This window comes from Oryza glaberrima, chromosome 1 (genome assembly GCF_000147395.1).
Source record: "Oryza glaberrima chromosome 1, OglaRS2, whole genome shotgun sequence".
Lineage (NCBI taxonomy): Eukaryota > Viridiplantae > Streptophyta > Magnoliopsida > Poales > Poaceae > Oryza > Oryza glaberrima.
The window spans coordinates 30,920,380-30,941,974 of NC_068326.1; the positions used below are offsets into that span (position 1 = coordinate 30,920,380).

At 41.9% G+C, this 21,595-nt stretch overlaps 2 protein-coding genes across 2 annotated transcripts; both read left to right on the forward strand.

The window, feature by feature from the left end:
- The first annotated feature begins 1,716 nt into the window (after positions 1-1,716).
- Positions 1,717-2,303, forward strand: LOC127760349 (uncharacterized). Its single transcript, XM_052284588.1, has one exon. It carries the CDS (start codon positions 1,833-1,835, stop codon positions 2,070-2,072), a length of 240 nt encoding a protein of 79 aa, XP_052140548.1. The 5' UTR covers positions 1,717-1,832; the 3' UTR covers positions 2,073-2,303.
- Positions 2,304-20,467: 18,164 nt separating this feature from the next.
- Positions 20,468-20,710, forward strand: LOC127764818 (uncharacterized). Its single transcript, XM_052289747.1, has one exon. It carries the CDS (start codon positions 20,468-20,470, stop codon positions 20,708-20,710), a length of 243 nt encoding a protein of 80 aa, XP_052145707.1.
- Positions 20,711-21,595: the final 885 nt, after the last annotated feature.

Here is a 21,595-nt window from a genome sequence, read left to right on the forward strand (position 1 = left end):
CCGGACGAGCTACCCACCAACCTAACTGGCACGTGCATGTACGTAATAAACGAGTTTCCAGATAAGTAAAATGCGTTTTTTTTTTTAATTCGTAAGCGTCGCTCTCAAAATTGCTGGAGCATTTAGCCGTTAGTTGATCGAGAACTTGTTCGTTCAGATACTGTAAAACATCCTAGCTGGGGTGTCTGCCGCGTAGGCGCGTATCACTATCAGCCATGCAAATGTAAAAACTTGCAAGTTAAAGCCGTAGAGAGAAGCGCGCTTAGGACTCTCACAGTGCACCACGGTGGAGCGTTACTTCATGCCTCCAACTCAGCCGCGTGATGCCGTGGAGGAGAGAGGGTGTGGGCCCTTGTGCCTTCGCTCATTCGCTGAGCTTGTCGTTCCTTGTTGAGACGCGAGTTCCTCACCCAAAAAGCGGAAAAAGGCACAGAGCGCGAAGCCGTCGGTTCGGTTCTGGAATGCAACCCGCCTGCCGCCATGCCTAGTCCCTCGCCACGTGCTGCCGCTTCGCCGTCAGGGTTGCCGCCGTCGTGGACGCCGATCTGAGTAGTGGAGGAGGCCTCCATGACCGCCGCGGAAGAGCTCGATGGCGGCTGCAGCCTCCAACTCCGGGCTGCCGTGCGGAGTTCGTCGACCCGATTTGCACCGCCGAGATCCATCTTCGCTCCTGCTGCCCCACGCCATGCCAAATCCGGCGGTGCCGTGGAGCTTCTCATCCATCCACTCGTCCTAACGCCTGGGAGGAGAGAGGCGTCGAGCTCGTCGCTCGATTCGTACGGTCGCTGCCTAGCTCGTCGCCTCCACGCCTGTTGCCAAGCTTGCCGTCCCGTCCGGCGACAGAAAAGGGACGGTGAAGAAAAGGAGGGGACGACCGGAGGAAGATAGAGGTTGGTCGGAGGAGGAAGAGAGGCGCGGTGGCCGGTGGAGGGGCGACGCCGTATGCTGTGGAGGAGATGGCGTGGAGCGCGATGTGACGATGGAGAAGAAGTCTTCTCTGGCGTGATTTGGGGATAGGGATAATAATAGGCTGACTGGGTGGGTCCAAGGATTTATTTGTAAGTTATTTTATGTCTTAAGAGACTTTATTGTAAAATCGTAAAATGACAAAAATATATGGACTGAACTTAAAAAGGGGAGGGGCTGAAATGTAAAGTTTAGTGGGGCCCAGCTGAAGATACCCTGCATTGGATAGCTTGTAGCTCTATGTGTGCCTCGTCTCCTTTTTCTTACATGGAAGTTGGGATAATGAGCCGGGGGAACGGTGCACTGCTACTGCCCTTTTAGAAAATTTGGTGACAAAGCTTGAGGATAACATCAACGAGGTTGTCCCCAGTAACAGGCAACATATGCTAAACAAATGAAAAGTCACTAACCATGCATCCATCAATTAAGACTGTGTTTAGTTTCACATTAAAATTAGAAGTTTAAAAAAATTAAAATAATGCGATGAAAAGTTAAAAATTTATATGTGTAAAAAAGTTTAATATGACGAAAAAATTAAAAGTTTAAAGAAAAAAGTTGAAATCTAAACAGGTACTAAGTTTCAGATCAACTCGTCTGTCAAGAGAGCAAAAGAAGACGAATTCTAGTCAAAAAGAGGGAAAGAACACGTTCAGTACCACAAAATTACTAAATTAATTATTAAACATAGCCATTAATCTGCGAGGTACTGGTGGTGCATACTGGTCAAAATAATCTGACCGGTCAACCCGATACTGCAGCTTGGACAAGATACGTGCAGGGTTGGAATTTGGAAGGCAAGACGAAGAAATCACACAAGAAAAGCTGCCGGACTGTGCTTTCGTGCTCAGATAACCACAAGACAGAAGATGAGGCGGTCGTCGTCGTTGCTGCCCGTCTGCACGCTCGTCCTCGCCATGCTCTGCGTGGCGAGCCTCATGGGCGTCACGGAAGAGCGGCGAGGCGGAGGCCGCACCTACATCGGCGGCGGCGGCGGGGCCAGAGGGAGCGCCACGAGAACCAGCGGCAGCCCGCGCGGCCTCAGCGGCGGCACCTGGGCGGCGTGCGCCGGCTCCTCGCTGCTCGCCGCGGCGGCCATGCTCTTGTAGCTCCGCTTCATGAAATACAATACATGATGCTTTGTGTAAGTGACTTGTGTGATGTGATTGTGCAGTGGGCACAGGGGATGAGTTTTCCGGAAAGTGTCCGGGCTGTCGCCATGAATGATCGGCAAGGAGACGAGGAAATGTGTGATTATTGATTAATTGTTCGTTGTAAATTAAGTTCGTGAGATTTGCAATTCCGTAATTGATGATTCTTTTGTTCGTGATCAACAAAAAGGGCCAGATTTGTCTTACTCCCTCATTCCCTGGCACATTTTGCTTGCTGGTCGCCGCTGCTCTCTGTCGTGTCTTGTTACCGGTGAGGCTGCTAGCAGCAGACGCCACAGTTTATAAAATTTACAAAACAACCAGGTGCGCGTTAGAAGAAACCTAGACTCCTAACGGATAGAGGACGCGGATGTGAGATCGGATTTTTACGGCGAGAAGGGCCCCCAAGATGTTGCTGCCCGCACTCCACTGATCCACCCGAGCGCTCTGCATAATGTTGTCAAAGACAGATTGAACCGAGCTTAGGAGTTAGGACGGGCCGGAGGGCAGGCCCAAAGGCCAAAGTTCGAAGATAACAGCAATGATCTAAGCGCCTAAAATGGTCAAGACCTGCTGGTCTTCCAGCTTCTAGATACACTAATAAAGAAATAATGGAATTAATATATGTATATTTCTCTTTTCCAGTAATAATATACCTGCATGCTACTGTGTACACATGGCACATGCATACGAAAATACGCTAATTAACCTCCTGATCATCCATGCATCTAATTGTCTAGCTAGATAGGCCAGAGTAGATACTTGAGCTCAAGCTGTTCGCTCAATTCTTAATGGTTTTTTACAATGCAATCATCAGTAGTATATGAAGCCAAAGTGCTATCAATGAAGTGGCACCAAATGATTCTCTAAAATTCTCAACGCTTTCATACATATATCATGTATAATGAACCAATGAGCATTCACTGACACGTGTAGTGTGGTATTCTGTATCAAAAAAAAAAAATCCTTGCCAACATTCTTAAAAAAATTTCCTTCCCCTGCAGGTCAACTCTAGAGGTGCATAAATACTCTTGCGCGATGCAGCAGCTGCAGAACACGGCTAGTCGGCAAGCGGACGAGCGAGCTAAGTCGAAGTCAGCAGAGAAAAGATGAGGCGCCTCCTGCCATTCTGCGCGCTCTGCCTCTTCGTCCTGCTCTGCGCGGCGAGCCTCATGGACGTCACGGAAGCGCGGCGCGGAGGGGGCGGGCACAGCAGCGGTGGCGGGGGTAGGGGAGGAGGCAGCGGCAGCGGCAGCCCGCGTGGCCTCAGCGGCGGTACATGGGCGGCCTGCATCGCCTCCTCGGTGATCGCCGCGGTCGCCGTACTCCTGTAGCGGGCTTCCCCTTTCGTTTATGTGATACTGTAATATGCGTGCAGACGTGCAGTGTGTTTGGGAAGTGGTTATACTGGTAAGGTGTGGTGTGTGCGAGTGCGACAAGGCTCCTCTAACTTAAGCGAGGGATATTTCTCTCTAACGTGTGGACCAGTTAGTGTGGGTTCCATCTGTCAGGAACCTATGTCCCTCTGACTTTTAAGTCAGAGGAGCTCCTTCCGTGTGGTGTGTGCGTCTAGCTGATGTCAGTACTATTGTCTCCTTTCGTGTGGTGTGTGCGTCTGGCTGATGTCAGTTCTATCATCCTGTTGACGTGTAATAGGCAGAAAGCTAGCCAACAGGAATAAGTGTGATTAAACAATTATTACTGTGGATGCGCCAAGGTTGTTATTGTGAATGTTTTGTAAGCTCTCTATGTCTTCGGCATAGTTTCAATCTTTGATTCCGTTCAGTTCTTTAAACGAAATAAACTATTAGCACAAGATTAATTAGATTAATTGAGTATTAATTGTTTCCAATTTTAAAAATAAGTTTGTTTGATTTTTTAAAAGAAACTTTTGTATAAAAGTTTTTATAAAAAATACACCATTTAACAATTAAAAAAGTGTGCTAACAAACAACTGAGAAAATTGTAGTTTAGAGTTGAACAAAAGAACGCTTTTGTCCAGATTAAATTGTTTGAATTCATTCATTTTTTCAGAGGAGTAGAGATTCCATTAACTTAACAGTTCAGCTGATTTTGGAGCACTCAATAGAGCAGCAATCACCCTGCTTCCTAAGAGGAACACACCTACCTTAGTGAGCGCGAAGAGAAAGCCAACACTCATTTTCAAGCTAGACATTGCTAGAGTTTTTGACTCAGTCTCATGGGAATATTTGCTTAAAGTGATGCAAAACATGGGCTTTGGCCCTCGGTGGAGTGATTAGTTTGTTTACTCTTTGCCATCACGACTTCCTAGGTGGGGTTGAATGGAGATCATGGGGAATGCATTGCACACAGATGTGGCTTGAGAAAAGAGGACTCTTGGATGAATTTTCAACGTTCTTGGGAGCCTGTTGACAATTTGGGTCCTGTATATACTAGTGCAACATTCCCTATTCATAGATCCGCGCCCGCCTTTATCGAGTTAGATACAAAATTATCCATCTTTGAAACTGGTATTAAGGTGGTCGATCTTTTAGCTCCTTATCGGCGTGGAGGAAAAATCGGACTATTTGGGGGAGCTGGAGTAGGTAAAACAGTACTCATCATGGAATTAATCAATATATGACAAATAGGTAGGCAAATATATCAATCTAACCAAAGTGATCCAAGAGGTTGAAGCGATGTAGCCTTGAACAAAAAAATTCTACAAAATTCTGACATATTTTTACGCTGAAAATTGTTAGATTTTTCACTTTTTGTTACGGCTAAAATATAATGAATTTGAATATGAGACTTTGTAGATATGTGAAATATTAATAGGAGTAAATGTCCAATTTTTTTTTAGAAATTTTCATGATATTTGCTAGTCGGTGTGCATGGAGTGTGCACAAGAAGCTTGTGTGCATAGAATATGTTCCCCAGTTAGAGGGGGTATATTACTTAAATTTGTTGTAAAATGATTAGTTAATGCTATTTCTTCTCCATTGCAAATTTACCAACAAATCAAATAGAAAAAATGAGACTCAATTCCTCATAAATCTTGCCTTAAATCTAAGGATCTCGTTGAATAGACAAATCCTATCTTCCTATATAGTTGGTACCCACTAATGGACATTTAGTTCTATAAAAAAAGGCATGCAAGAAGCCACATCATCAATAATTCTATACCATCGGATCATATTAGTACATAGTTATCAGCCGTTGGATCAATAAGCTATTCATCCATCTAATTTAATCATTGATTACTCATCCAATCACCTCACTTTAGCTCATAATCACGCATGACATTGTTATCCATTTTGCGCATAATACTATGTTTTCTCCTCCCAAGTTCTTCAAGATAATGCGAACTTATCTTTTTTAATACAACTCAAATTATTATATAAGATGTGAGTTTTGTTAACAATTAGATAACATAGAGTAATTAGGAATCATTAACCCAAACCTATTTTTGAAACAAGCTTGAGATAAAACAAAGAGGTGCAGACTACCTTAATTATGACGATATCCAGATTGTGCATGGAAATAACTTTTGTATATCATAACAAAACACAATGACGTTTAAAAAAAATAAAACATGAATTGTATTATATAAGCAGAGGCTATATATGAAGACATGTTATCATTTATTTTGTATATATACTGAGTTACATCTAATCATTTAAAACATTGATTTTATTTGACGATAAAATTAGCAAATCCGTGGTTTGCCGCGCAGGTGCCAACGAATATTATGACTCACAATAGTACACTGCTACTAGATGGTTATATAGATCGCCTCTGCACTCCACACCTTCCCCCCTTCCGACTTCCGGCGTTCCGGCTGCTCGCTGCCGTGCCGCCGCCGCAAGCTTTTGCTCGTTGATGGCTTGATCAGCCACGAATGAGCCTAGTAGGCCAAGTGATGAGTAAAGGACGAGGACAGAGATGGGCCGTAGTGGGTTTCTAGCATGACGAATTGGACCGTAGTGGTACCGCTTCAGGCTGCTTCTCTCTCTCCCATCGCTATTGTTCGTCTTCCCCAGAGCTCCAGCCGCGCCAGTATGGAAATTCTTTTGGAAAAATTGGAGGGTAGGCTAGAGCATAACGAAGCTACCTGCTGGATTCGCCACTGTAGAAGATCGACTCACGGCGTATACTGGTCAAGAAAATCTGGAATGTCGGCTCAATACGAAAATACATACGGGCACGGTAGCTGAATTGTAGTTTCATCCATCTAATTACCTCGAAAATACATATGGGCACGCGGTAGCTGAATTGTAGTTTCATCCATCTAATTACCTAGCTAAAGTAGATAATTTAGCTCACAAGCTGTTTAATTAGTTAGTTATCGGTTCCCTACAAACCGCAAACGTGAGTATAATCAACCAATTAGCTACGGACGCGTTGTTGTATAGTACAAGTATATTTACGCGGTCTTTCGGTCTTTGTCCTAAAACCTGGCAACTGTCCGTGGCCAACTGTAGATGTGTACAAGTATCCATGCGCGAGATGGGGATTCTCACAACGACGGGTTGGCGGCTTGGCAGACGAGTCGAAGTTAGCACACAGGCCAGAAGTCAGAAGCTGCGGACGCTGTAGAGATCATCAGATGATGAGGCGCCTCTTGCCATTGCTCGGCGTTCTCGTCCTACTCTGCGCGGCGAGCCTCGTGGACCTCACGGAAGGAGCCGGAGGCGGAGGCGGAGGCGGAGGAGGACGTGGCGGCGGAGGCGGAGGCGGAGGCGGAGGTGGAGGAGGACGTGGCGGCGGAGGCGGAGGAGGACGTGGCGGCGGAGGCGGAGGAGGACGTGGCGGCGGAGGCGGAGGTGGAGGAGGACGTGGCGGCGGAGGCGGAGGACGTGGCGGAGGAGGCGGAGGAGGGCGTGCCGGTGGAGTCGGAGTATTTGACGGGGAAGTGGACAGCAGCAACCCGCGGGGCCTTAGCGGCGGTACGTGGGCTGCATGCTCTGCCTCCTCGTTGCTCGCGGCGGCGGCCTTGCTCTGGTAGCTAGCGCTGCTCCTAATGGTCATACTTCTTTCGTGTACGTGATCGATCTATGCTGTGTGTGTTTGGAGTGGCAAGTGGATATTGTGCGCCTAGGCCGTATAGCAGATATCATGTCTGGTTCTTCTATATATCGTCGTGAGAGACGAAGCTGGGATGTGTGATTATAAAGTGTGGATGTATATATCACTGCATTTATTCAATCAAGAACACGATTATTGTGATTTGTGAACTTACCTGAGTTATCTGCACTGTACGTGTTTTGTTTCGAAAACGCTTTAAGCCGGACGTCCAGCGTTCAAAGAAAAATCGGTCCACGGTCCACCATCAGATCATCCCATCAACTCCACTAGTTTTCTCTTTCAACCCCACCACATGTTAGCCTTATCCCTTCAACTTTCAAACCCCTCTCTCTCTCTCTACAACCTCGCCGGAGGCTACGGAGGAGGTACGGTGACCTCGCCGACGGCAGCGCCCCTGCGACGAGCGTCGAGGCTCAGGGGCGGAGCTAGAGCTACCTTTCTTTACGTAATACTGGCATCTATAGTTATAGAGCGATATTATACTAAATAGTTGCATACCAATAAATATAAGCATTATTTCTTCATTTGAAGGGAATATACCACAAGAAATACGTAAAAAAAAGAGTTAAAAATTACGTACCATAACAAAGAAATCAACTAATAATATTTGTGAAGTTGATAATGGTTCAACTATAGACAAAGACCTCTATTAACAAAATCATATGAATATATCATGCGAATGCCACCGTCTTCATTCCTCCATAGGACAATGACCTTGAAAATATAGTTTACTTTTCAACAGAGAATAAGTTATGAAATGATTTGGTACAAATTAAAACAAATGTCTTCATATTGTTCGTACTATCCAGTGCTATATAGCAATCTATTAAGACCAAATAAAAATTTTCAAATTTATTTTGGTACAAAACTAGTACAAACTAAGGATAAGAAAAATTGAGAGAAAGAGTTCACTTATTCAGTTGCTCTCAGCTAGTGCTGCTGGCTGCAATTTTTGTGGGGCTCAGAGTAGATCGGTAAGCTAGGGCGAGCGGCCAGCCGGCAAGCTCCAGCTATTGGCCGTTGCTAGCTTGCAGCTTGCCGCCGTCCTCCTCCAGTCCTCCTCCTCCTGCCCCTGTCATCTATCTCTAATTCTCTATATGCCACTATAGTTGCAAGCCCTAGCCTAATCAGTGCAAAAAATTAGAAAAGAGAGGCAACCTACCAGGGAGAGGCTTTACACATGAGAAATTTCTCCGATTGGGGCTGTCGGGCTGGGTCTCCAGCGAGCGGCGAGGCAAGGGCGACCTCCCATGGAGAGGCGATAGGTCAGACGAGAGCGAGGAGAGAGATTCGAAGTCGAGGTAGGGTTGTCAACGACCGAGCTCGAGCGAGCTCGCCTGCCTAGGCTCGAGCTCGATACAAGCTCGAGCCGAGCCGAGCTCAAGCCGAGCCTATAAAATGTTCAAGCTTTTAAACAGACTCGGTTCGAGCTCGATCAAGCTCGAGCTCGACTACCGAGCTTGATTTTTAATTAGAACAATATATATTTCAAGGATAATCTTTTAAAAAATAATTAATTTCCGGTTCATCATATTAATAGAAGAGGAAAAAGAATAAAATAAATATATGATAACAATACAAGGCATACAACTAACATATTTGATCTCCTAATTTATTAAATAACAACAAAAATCATATATTACTAGGCTCGTTAGAAGCTCGAGCTCGGCTCGACAAAGCACGCGAGCTTTGGAACAGGCTCGGGCTCGGCTCGTTTGAAGCTCGAGCCGAGCTCGAATCGAGCCTAGGACGAGTCGAGCTCGAGCAGCTCGCGAGCCTCGAGCTTTTTTGTCAGCCCTACGTCGAGGCGACTCACGCGAGAAAATCGAAACTACCGCTTTGATATCACGCGAGGCTTCGAGGGGAAGCGTCGCCGCGTCGGCTGCGCCTGCGCGCTGGGCGTTTCAGGGTGTGTTTGGTTGGGTGGATGAGTCTAAATGGGAGATGGCCGTTCGAGTTTTTGTGGTGTTTGGTTGAAGGGCAGGGTGGATGGGGCGGCCCAGAATAGGGAATATTCCCTCAATATGCTGGTGAGTGCATCCGACCGATTTGGCTGGATGAAGCCATCTAGTTTTTGACTGGGTGATGTGTCCTATTCCGATTGGCTGTGGTTGGTTTGATTTCCTGTTAAGCAAGCTCTAAATGATTTTTTTCTCCTAAACTGTTTATCTAATTTATGATTTGATTACACCATTATATTTGTTATAATTAAATCTTTAAAACAAGATCTCGGATGATTATATATATATATATATATATATATATATATGACAAATGGGTCCCACTAACTTTTAGCTTTTCCCATCCATGCTATATCCCTCCAACCAAAAAAGAAATTGGATCGCCATATCCAACAAAATATGGATGGCCATATCCTATCCATGTATGATCGTGAACCAAACACACCCTGAGTGTCTCACACTGCGTAATTTTTGGTTTTGGGGCTTTCTTACGGTTGGGCCTTTTAAATTTGGGCCGGACGAGGAGAGGGGGGGGGGGGGAGGGTGGGATCCCTGTGTTGGGCTAGGGTGGTGCCTCTATGCTGTAGGTATGAGGGTAACAAGGTATTTTAGATTTTGGGCCGGGTTCCTGGGCACCCCCCCATGGCCCATTGCGCTCCGCCCCTGTCGAGGCTATGGAAGAAGGTAAGACGACAACGAGACCTCGCCGGAGGTTGCGGTGGAGGTATGCCGACGAACTCGCCGCCACTTGCACCCCCCCCCCCCCCCCCCCCCCCCTGACGAGCGTCGAGGCTGTGGAAGGAGGGACGACGATGACAACCTTACCAGTGAAGGTGTCTCCCTGATGAGCGTGGAGGCTGTGGGAGGAGCGTCGTCTATGAGACTACGACCCCGCTGCCAGTTGCTCCATCGCGAGCACGCTCCGGTTCACCAGCAACGCCACGGCTCTGGCGGCCATGATGCTAGACCCATTCTTCGGCATCGTCCCCATCCGGCCGCCGAGGAGCTTGCCGAGCTTGGCCACCATGTCCTCTCGACAGCTTCACCATCGTATTCTCCAGGACATGTGTGTCATTGCTATGTGCTTTAAGACTCAAGCTCCCAGTCTGTTGTAGTCTGGTTGTGTATGTTTGTTGCACTTTGGATATTTGGGTGTTTCATTATCTTTTGGTCGGATGTTGCATAAGATGTGCAATATTTTTTCTTTGATGTTCCACACAATAGGCTCTCGATGTTGCACTTAGTTTTTTTTTTCAATGTTGCATGTGTGTGAAACAAATTTTACCAAACAATGAAACATTTTTCACTTAGTAATTGAACACCTGAAATAATTTTCGTTGAAACATTATATTCCGAGTGATGAAATATCCGCAACATTCTTTTTTATATGGTGAAACACCGTTTGAAGATTCTGATCCCTAGTCCTCTCCGTTTTGTTTTGCGTGCATTTTTATTTTCAAGATAACGTGTTGATGTACATATATGCTAACAGACTTTCAAACTTGGTGTGCTATTTGGTCGCCTATTATATTTTACCACAGCTTACCACCATATATTAGATCATATAAGCTTGATTAACTTATTCAACTATTTACACTAGTACGAGACCCTTTATCGGTACCGGTTGGGAGCCATTCATAGATATCGGTTTCCCAGGCAGCACCAATGCCCAACCGCATAGGTAAAACCGGTACCTATAAAGATTATAGCTATCGGTTCCTTATTCCCCATTATAGGTGCCGATTCTTACTTAATAATCAATACCTATAATCCCAACAACTGTGTTAACAACCAAATTTGGTAATATCGGCATCGGGAAAGAAGATTAGATCGAAGCAAAGTCGGAGGCGGAGATCGAGTTCGGAAACAGAGCAGGAATCGGCTGGAGTCCAGATCGGCTACGATTAGGATCGGCTGGGTCTGAGTCGAGCTAGGTAAGCCGATGCAACTGATTCCGACAATGCAACTTGATGTATAACATCGGGTTGAATTGAGGTGCTTCAAGGTGATTGCCGCACATGGATAGAGTCATGAGAAGGCAATTGTATCTATTAATTAGGATGTTTTAGGTAATTTCCTTAGAGATATGCTTGGGCAAAAGTCTACCGCAAAGACTTATGGTATCTTAGAGTTTGTTAGAGATAGTAGTCGTGTCCGTTATGGACATATCTTGTAATTTTCGGGTATAAATAGACCCGAGCCCTATGTAACTTTTAACACACAGGTTCAATACAATCTCGGCGCATCGCCACCCTTTTTTGCTTTAGTTTTATTTCGACGAGTTATTGCTTTCGGGTTGAGCTGCATCGGTTTCGATCTTCAACAAGAGGTAAAACTTGTTATGGTGGCTTGCGTTCTCGGAATTAGTGCTTCCATCTTTATGACACTCTAATCTTGTTTATGTAATTCGTCGAGTTATCATATATCCTACACAATCCTTGGCAATATCGATATCCAACCTACAATCGGCTAACATCTGTCAATAGAAGGCAGCCGATTAGGTTAAATACCGATGTTGACTTAGATTATATAGGATATCTACTACTCTATGACACATCCAATGGCTTGATTGTCTAGATATTGTCCTTCTTTTCATACTTATAGCTGCATCAGTTAAGTTTGATCTTATGAGTCGTGATTAGAATCTCAATCTCTAGCCCGCTTCTTGGTTGCTGATTAGGGTAGTAGCGGAGTTTCAGCCGATCTTACCTGATTTAACTACTTTTTATCCTATATGCTTGATTGACATGTTAAATCTGCCCTTTACGTTAAGATCTTGCTGCATTTAAGTATATTAGGCTTTTGTTTAGTATATTCTACTTGCTTTAATATCTTAATATAGAGTGGTATCGGAGTATTAGCCGATACATGCTAGATCTATCTGATCGGCTATGCTATAAACGTATATAGTCTCATTATTAATATATATTTCGATCTAAGTGATTTATACTGTCTCGGCATGGCGACCGATCTATCCAATCACTTGATTTAAGTATATATCGATATAAAGATTATATATTGGTAATATCTGCAGCCGATCGAGTAGATTTAGTCCCTCCTTATTTATTAATGACTGTCGATCGATGCATATATGACATCGGCTCAAAGATAGATGATATGTCATCGGCACCTAGCCGATCGGCTATCATTTATAGATTTAACTGCGGTTTCTTTACTTCTATTTTTTGTTGATTACAGGATCAAATCAACTGGCACGCTCATACATTCGAAGGCGAGCTTTGGACCTGCACTGGAGTTAAGCAGATCTCTTAGGCCTCGTGTTTTCTGTCAACAAACTGGTAACTTAATGCCCAACAATCCTCTAAACTCGTTCTAAATATGTGCAAAATCTATAAAATATGCATGCAAGAATTTATACCAAAGCACTAAAATCTACATCCAAAATGCTAAAAATCTAGCAATTCTTAAAGAAACAAGCATGGATAAGAGAGAGGTTGATAGAGTATAGAGAAACTAACCTCAAACAGGGGCGGTGCTAGAGTCATTAGGGGGGGGGGGGGTTCCCAGGAACCCGGCGAAAAAAAAATTTGTAACTAAACCTTACCTATTTTCACCATGCGTGCACCTCCCCCTCAATATAAATTTAGGCACTCGTATCAAATTAAACTCGATATAAAGTAGAGTAAATTAAACAAATGGCACCCCCTTCATTTCGTTCTAGCTCCGCCCCTGACCTCAAATAAAAAAAAAAAGAAACAAAACCTCCCCTCCTCTATGTCGACGAACTATACCTGCAGACGGTATTTATAGAGTATGGGGATCATTGAACTAGGGTATATGCGAGATCGGACCCATGAGACAAAGGACAAGGATTTATACTGGTTCGAGCCTTCAAGATAAGTAATAACTTACTCCAATTTATACGTAAATTTGTATAGGAATACCACACGAATTACAGTAGGAAGTAAGATGGCTAAATTAACCCACCGACTAGGAGCTGTCGAGAACGGACCAACAAGATCTACTCAATGATATGGCGTTAGCTTTCTCTGGATTGCTTCTAGATGTGCCTTTGGTTATGGCTTATAACTCGATGCCCCTCTCTAGACGAGGGGGCCTTGTATATATAGTGAAGATTATCTTCCTCTACAAGTAAAACTCGGAGAGATAGACCAAGATATGGGTTTAAGTAGACCTTACCTTTCTTGACTAGAACTCTGACAACTTTTATTCCAGGAAGATAATTTTATTCTTTATCCGTCATATATACTTAATCAAAGGATACCTTTCCGTATACTATTAGGTATATGCTATTGCCGTATTCTACAAACCCATGTATAGAAGATATGACTTATCCTTGACACTGACACTCTAGTTAACCGCTTGAGCAGAATAGAGGTGCCACACTGTCTGCTCCCGGCCAGTTCGAGGTAGGTGGGGACATTTATACTGCATACACATAGATACCGACTCTTGGAACAAAAGTAGTACCTATCACTAGTTATAGGTACCGGTTACCTATCCCTAATTTATAGGTTCCAGTTCCATGTTAAGAACCAACATCTATACCTCCGAGAAAAAACCACCCATCTTAAGAAAGTATCTGTGGATCATTAGTGCGACCTACTTTTAGGTGCTGGTTTTGTCATAGGAACCGTTATCTATACCCCCTCCCCCCTCCATATATGTGTAGGTTTTTTAAATAAATTGGTACCTATCAATGGTTCTATCAATACCCAACTGTTGACTTGTAGGTTAAAAACCGGCACCTATAGTGCAAGTTATATCTTCTAACCGATACCTATAAGTTAGGATAGGTGTATATTTAAATTTAACTAGCACCTATGAGCCCATTTTTGGTATTTCTTATTACCACAGATAAATCCACAAGCGCACAGAATACCGCTGTAGCACTTCGCCATCGGGTGACCCCAAAAGGATATCGAACTCAGGGAACGTGTGTAATCTATCTAATGCTAAGACGATTCAAGGACAACAACTATAGGTAGGCAGGCTAGAGAGGACTTTCTATGCGCTTTAATTATCTACACTAAGCAAAGGTAATTTACTATCTGTTGCTTCGGGCACCGACCCCTACTGGTCTGCCAGCGTGGTTCCAGCTATAGCTCTATGATGTATCCGAACGTGGAGGATTACTGGGACGGGATTCAGGGCTGTCACCACCTGCCGCCTACCTCCGATAAATCCGTGGGATACACAACAAACAAAGGTAATCTCTAACCTAGACACCACGTCTATGTTATTAATTACTACTCTAATACTTGTACAGTAACTTCCTTCTTTATCTAGAGTCCTAGTACTAGAGCACTTAATATAAATACTAAACAATGAACCCGCAAAGATGGAAATATATCTTACTCAGACTAAGTAATTAAATAACATAAGAAAGGAATGCGAATGCTTACTTAATAGAAGAAGTTCTCCGAACCCGGAGCAGAGTGTACCGACAGCTCCGGTACTCCTCTAGAATTCCTCGTAGGAAGCTACACTCGTCGAGGTATAAGTCGAATAAGCGCCAAACTTTCGGGCACTCCTCCAGAGTTTCCCCTCACTCTCTACATTATTCTAATGTATAAAAGATACAATAGAGCCTCTTGTAATTCAGCTCAAAGTTATGTGTCGGAAATGAGAGTGAACTCCTCCTTATATATGCTCCAAATGCCGGTTACTGCTATGGGAAATGATCAAACTACCCCGCAACCGCCATCAGGAAATAATCAGGAGCGTACACGTGTAAAATGATGATCAACGGCCGCAACAACGGGACCGAATTACATTAATTAATCTGGTCATTAATTAATTATACTCGGGACCGAATTACATTGAGAACAACATAAGACTAACTTAAAATCTACTTAGTCGTAACCAACGATGGGACATCTCAGACTCGAACAATCTACTTAAACTATAGTACTACTAGTTCTTCAAGTAAGTACAAAATATATTCCTACTATCTACTTCAAAAAAATTTTTCTCTTAAATCACTGATCCGATCTACAATCCATTACATCGTTGTATTCATAATAATTAAATCTTTATAACAAGATCTCACATGATTATATTTTTTATAAAAAAATATAAATTACATTTATAGTATATTTAAATTACTTTTAGATTTTATTAAATTACTTCTTAGACATAAAAAAGTAAATCCAATAAAGCCTAAAAGTAATTTATATATATTATAGAAGTTACTTAAAAAAATTAACTTGTCACAACATTAAAAGTAAATCTATTTTGGGGGTAAAAACATAAGTCTATCTAGAAATTAAATTTAATCAACATATTATACAACTAACCAATAAAATAAATTGTTCATTCAATGTCTAAAAAGTAATTTAAGCATAAGCCTTTTCGCCCTTTTTCCTTCTTTTTTTCGTTCATTTTTCCTCTTTTTTGGGTCCTTTTTTCCTTTCTTTCTGTCTGCTTCTTTTTCCCTTTTTTATCTATCTTTTTTTTGCCATTTTTTCCTTCCTTTTTTTCTTTGGTTTCGTTTTTTCTGTCCATATACTTTTTTCGCTGTTTGTTTGTCCGGCCTTATTTAGATAAAAAAATTTTTGGCCAAAAACGTCACATCAAATGTTTAGATACATGCATGGGGCATTAAATGTGGGGAAAATTGCGAGACAAATCGTTTGAGCCTAATTATGCCATGATTTGATAATATGGTGCTACAGTAAACATTTGCTAGTGATGGATTAATTAGGCTTAATAAATTCGTCTCGCAGTTTACAGGTGGAATCTGTAATTTGTTCTGTTATTAGTTTACGTTTAATACTTTAAATGTGTGTCTGTATACTTAAAGAATTTTACCCCCAAAGAACTAAACACACCCTTTCGTCTTCTTTTCGCCTTTTTTTTCGTCCGCTTTTCTCTTCGCCTTTTTTGGGTTGTTTTCCATCCTTTTTTTCTTTTTTTCCGTCCATCTATTTTCCGCTGTTTTTTCGTCTGTTTTTTCGGCGTTTTTCCCGTCTGCCTTTTTCTTCGCTTTTTTTGGTTTTTTTTATCCGCTGTTTTTTTTCTTTTTTTTTCTCGCCTTTTTTCTGAGTTTTTCATCCGCTTTTTTCTTCATCGCTATTTTTTTAAGTTGCATTTTCTTGTAAGAGGTAAGAATTTGCTTTTTATCTGCCATGTTTTTTTTTCCCGGCCGAACTCTTGCGTCGTCGCCACGTCCATATGTCTCCCCATGTGTTCTCTACACCAATTGATTGCAAAAATTGATTCAACCCTACTCCCTCATCATTTTTCTCATGATTTTCTCTTTCAATTCGCTTTAATTCATTAAATTTAATCTTTATTTGAAAGTCACCGTTTTATCCCAAATTTTGTGGATTCGCTCCGATTTGGATAAAAACGGAAAAAGGAGATCGAGTGAATAAAAACCATCAACCAATTTTGAAATATCGAGAAAGATTCTTCCAGATTTGGTGGGGAGGATTCGACCGGATTTGATGGCTGAGACTGAAAAAGAAGGAAGGAGGAACGAGCTTTTGGTCCAAAAGCAAATAGTAGAATGTATAGCGATCCAAAAATATTTTTACCTATTGCAATGCACGAGTATTTTTTCTATATAATAAAATTAATATACAACATATATATTTATTTTCATCATAATATAATCATGTAACATGTTGTTATAAAAATTTAATTAATCACAATGAATGCAATGGTATAATCGGATTGTAAATTGGATATGTAATTTGAAATAAAAGTTTATTTGAAGTTTAGCTATTAGGACTATCTTTCCTTGTTGCATGCTTGCATACTCCCCGCGTGGAAAAGAGATAAATGCTAATTAAACATATCTACTTTTTAAAAGTGCACTTGGTTGAACATGGTACTAGTTATGGAAAATAAATTGGGTCGCTGATTTAGCCTATCACGAGACCACTAGATGTATAGTGGTGTCCCAAGATTAAGCAATTCGCTCTTGAGTGGATTAGTTCAGTCTTCAGCCATGACCAGAATATGTGACATTTTCAGGAGATAAAAAATCAAATAAATTACAACAAAATTTTGGTAGCCTTTCTCCTCTTTTAGGATATTTTTTATAATTAAATAGCAAACAATATAATAGCTGACAATATATGACGCACCTATTCACTCCCCAAGATAGCCTTATTCATAATATAGCCTGTTTGGTGCAGCTCCTGGGCTTTCCTAATTTCGATTAATTCAGTTATTTTGGTTAATCGAGGGTCATGATCGTAATTTCGGTTAGTGAAGAAGCACGACCGAATTTCTAGCCGAAAAGCACGGTCTCGGTAATTTCGGTTTCGCGCGGTCGGTTAATTAGTTCAGTTTGTTTCTATCCCTCCCGACACTCCTACTCCCAACACTATCTCGATCTCTATAACCCGACTGGCTTAGCCACTAATCGCCTATGTCAGGTTATTGATTAGCAACTCGTCTATGATCTTAGTGTTTTCTTCTTAAGTCTCTAGATGGGAAATTCTTTTTCCGGAGGTCCATTCGTTTAAATTCTAACAATATGTAAATATAGCATTTCACAAATATATAAGTTATTGAATTGTTTTAAAAAATATAAATATTTACATATTCTTTTAAATAATTCAATAACATATTTTTGCCAGAAGTTTGTAAGGTGGGACAGCCAATGCTGGTGATAGTATTTTATTATGAATTTAGGTACAGATCTGCAACTCTTTTTTCATGAAGGGATAAAATGTTCTTGCATATGCTAAGGCCTTGTTTAGTTGAGGAATTTTTTTTTCACATCAGATATACGGACACACATTTAAATTATTAAACGTAGTCTAATAACAAAATAAATTACAGATTCTGTCAGAAAACTACGATACGAATTTATTAAGCCTAATTAATCCGTCATTAGCAAATATTTACTGTAACACCACATTGTTAAATCATGGCACAATTAGGCTTAAAAGATTCATCTCGCATTTACACGAAATCTCTGTAATTGGTTTTTTTCTACATTTAATACTCCATACATGTGTCCAAACATTCAATGTGACAGCGTGAAAATTTTTATTTTGGGAACTAAACCGGGCCTAAAGCTAACTTCAAAAACATGCCCTTGAAGAACAAAAAATAATATGTGTTTGACATACCTATCATGCATGTTATGTCTGGTTGCGAAATTGTTTGAATGTCTGCTTTACATGTCCTTCATTTTGTCATTGATTTGTGTTATCACTTTAAACAGTGTCTTTGTTTGAACATTTGGACCTTTATTTGGGAGCATAAATTGTAAAGAGCGCAGAGAGAAAAGAGAGAGAGAGAGAGAGAGAGAGAGGAGGCAGAGCAACCGCGTGTATACAGGAAGTGAGCGGGAGGGTGCCCGATAATTTGGACTTTCAAGGTTGAGGATTTTCCATATAAATACTTTGCAATTATTCACCCGGGCGTTGCGCCGTCCATCACTATCGGCCTTTCCTATGGTTTTCTAAATGGGCCTCGCTGGAATTTGGACACCGAACTTGATATGAAGCTTCGAACCTGTTTGGGGAGTTTGTTGTAGCTACAACTTCCCTAAAAATCTAAAGCTCTCCCAAACAATTCAGTTTTTTTATCTAGATTCTCAAAAACTGAGAAACTGCAATTATAGAATTCACATAAATGAAAGACATAAGTTGAAAAACCTAGCTTTTTTAGATTCTTAAAAGCTAACTACCAACCAGTTTCTTCTCAGAACTTTAAGCTTCCTCGTAGGTGAACCTTGACGTGACCAATTTTCAGCATCCGGTAACCGGTGGAGCTCCTTGTTGCCGTCCACAATCACCATTGTTGGAGATTGATCTCTCTATTCCGATTACAAGCTTGTACTATAAAGCAATATGAGTGCCAGATTTCCTCTGGTTTCCATAGCAGCTTCCTGGCTAGCAGTGTGTGTACCAAGGAAAGAAGTCGGAACCGTGTATAAAAAAGTCAGCAAGAGTAATCTGTTCAGATTCCTTCCTCTTCGAAGGAGAACACACAAAGTATTTGGAGAATTGAGAGAACACACAAAGTATTTGAACAACCAATTCATTCATAACATCTCTCAATTGCAAAAAGGGTGATCGAATTGGTTGTTGAAATTTTGCTATGATGTCAAATTAGTTCTTAATGTTACATATTGTCCAAACAAATCTTTAAAGATTGTACATGACTTAATATTGTCTTTAGACCCACTGAAAATGCCACATCTTTCATACATACAAAGTCAACATTCAAATGCTCATTTTGCCCATCATTTTCTAGACAAAAAATAAAGAAAAACAAAAATAGAAAGCGAACACAAAACAAAGGAAAATGCCACATACTTTAATTACCAATGCGACATTTTTTTAACGAATGGACAATTGCCGTTGTTTTTTTTCTCTCCATTGTCTTTCTCAGTGACGGATCTAGAAATTTTTCTTAGCCTGAGGAAATCTAGCGATAGAAAACAAATTAACAAGTAAACACAAATACATATAGCATTTTATCATGGATAGAAGTAAATTGGGCTATTAGCTAATGACTATGTATGATAATTAGTGCTAATCTAATGGTGCATATATGCAGCTAGGCTAATGGCTAAGCACCATAGTTAGTTCTAATGTATGGGTGCGTGCAGCGGAGCCCGGGCGCCTGCCCGTGCTGGCCGGGCCTTGGCTCCGCCACTGGTCTTTCTCTATTTTCCATGGAAAATGTAAGTGTAGAAATAGATATTCAAATGTTGAATTTGGACGATGTTTTATGTTCAAGTGGCATTTTTAATAGACCCAAGGAGATAATATTAAGCCACGTAACAAACTTTGAAGACTTGTTTAGACAATACAGAATTTCAGTATCTAAATCTATCTTGTTACTATTCATCAGGATCCTCTGTGAGGTCCCGGATGGAGAGAAGCGCTTAGAAAATTCGTTGATAAGCATGAGAATAACATCGATGATGCCGTCCGGCATCCATCTATCATCAATATGTTACTACATATACTCTTTGTATCATAAAAAATTAAATCTATATTGAGATGTGATATTTACTAATACAATAAATCTAAACATAAATAATATTATATTTTTATTATTCTAGATTGAATTTTTATGTGACAGATAGTGTAATCATACAGATTTTTCAGAGTAATTCGTCTGCAAAGACACCGAAAGGAGACAGATTCTCGTTAGAAAGAAAGGAAAAGAACACGTACGCGAGAAAGCACAGATTCTAAACATATAGACATAAATCTTTGAGGGACTGGTGTGGTGCATATTGTTCAAAGATATTTCCGATCGGTGTGTATAAATACATAGCCCGCGGCGACGAGCAGGTTACGTGCCGATCGAGTTGGAGGGCAAGAAATCACAAGAAAAACTGCCTGTGCGCCAAGGAGACCAACACAAGACAGAAAGAAGATGATGAGGAGGTCGATGTTCCTTCCCGTCTGCGCGCTCGTCCTCGTCATGCTCTGCGTCTGCGTGGCGAGCCACATGGACGTGGACGAGCGCCGAGGCGGAGCGCGCGCCTACATGGGCGGCCACGGCAGGCCCGTGGGCATCAGACCCAGAACCAGCGGCAGCCCGCGCGGCCTCAGCGCCGGCACCTGGGCGGCGTGCGCCGGCTCATCGCTGCTCGCCGCCGCGGCCATGCTCATGTAGCCGCGCTTATATATATGTTCTGGATAGTTTTTGGTTGCTTCGTACAACAGTGTAAGACTACGTGATGTGTGTGGTGTGGTTGGGTAGCTGGAATTTGGTGGTGCGTTCCGGCGGGTGTCCGGTCTGTCGCTAAGATCGTAAAGATGCAAGCGGGACGGGAGTTGGACGTGCCCGCCCCGCGGGTCGCATTGCCGGCCAAGGTGACATGCGTGCTAGCAGATGACCCGCCCCGCACATTTCTGCGTGTTACCTTGTCCAACGGGATCCTTGGGTTGATCCAGCAAGCAAACAGTCCACTACCAAGTTGGCAAGTTATACCACTACCTGTACTAAGATTATTTCTGAATTAATCTGTGTACCCTTATCACCTGCTGCTCTATAACATGGCATAAAATCAAATAAGAATTAATAATGGTTCGGATCATTTCTAAAAACAAATGATTGGTTGAAACTCAAACATCGGAAGATCATAGGACATTTATAGGTCATGGGGACTCAACTGTGTAACAATTTAACAAGCTGAAAAATATTTTGTACTAAATCCTAACACTGCCATACAAAACATTCATAAAAAATAGAAAGAAAATCTTGTTAAATAGCATTCAGACTTCAGAGACTGACATAGGGAAAGTAAGTATTAAAAATTCCAAGACAACAAACGGTGCTACAATAAGGAGTCCCTCAATAACAAATCTAGCAGCTATTAATTTGACACATAAAGGGGTCTTTGGTAACTCACGATTTTTTTAAGTAGACTACTTCTAAAAATTATTGGACATTATAAAAACAGAATCGAGCTAGGTAGACTCGCTAAGTCCCAGTGACCCAGCCCCATCATGTCCTCAACCCACTCTCTCCCATCTCCTCTCCTCCTCCCTCTCTCCC

Coding starts and splice junctions, on each gene's coding strand:
- LOC127764818 (XM_052289747.1), top strand. CDS start 20,468: ATGATGAGGAGGTCGATGTTCCTTCCCGTCTGCGCGCTCGTCCTCGTC.
- LOC127760349 (XM_052284588.1), top strand. CDS start 1,833: ATGAGGCGGTCGTCGTCGTTGCTGCCCGTCTGCACGCTCGTCCTCGCC.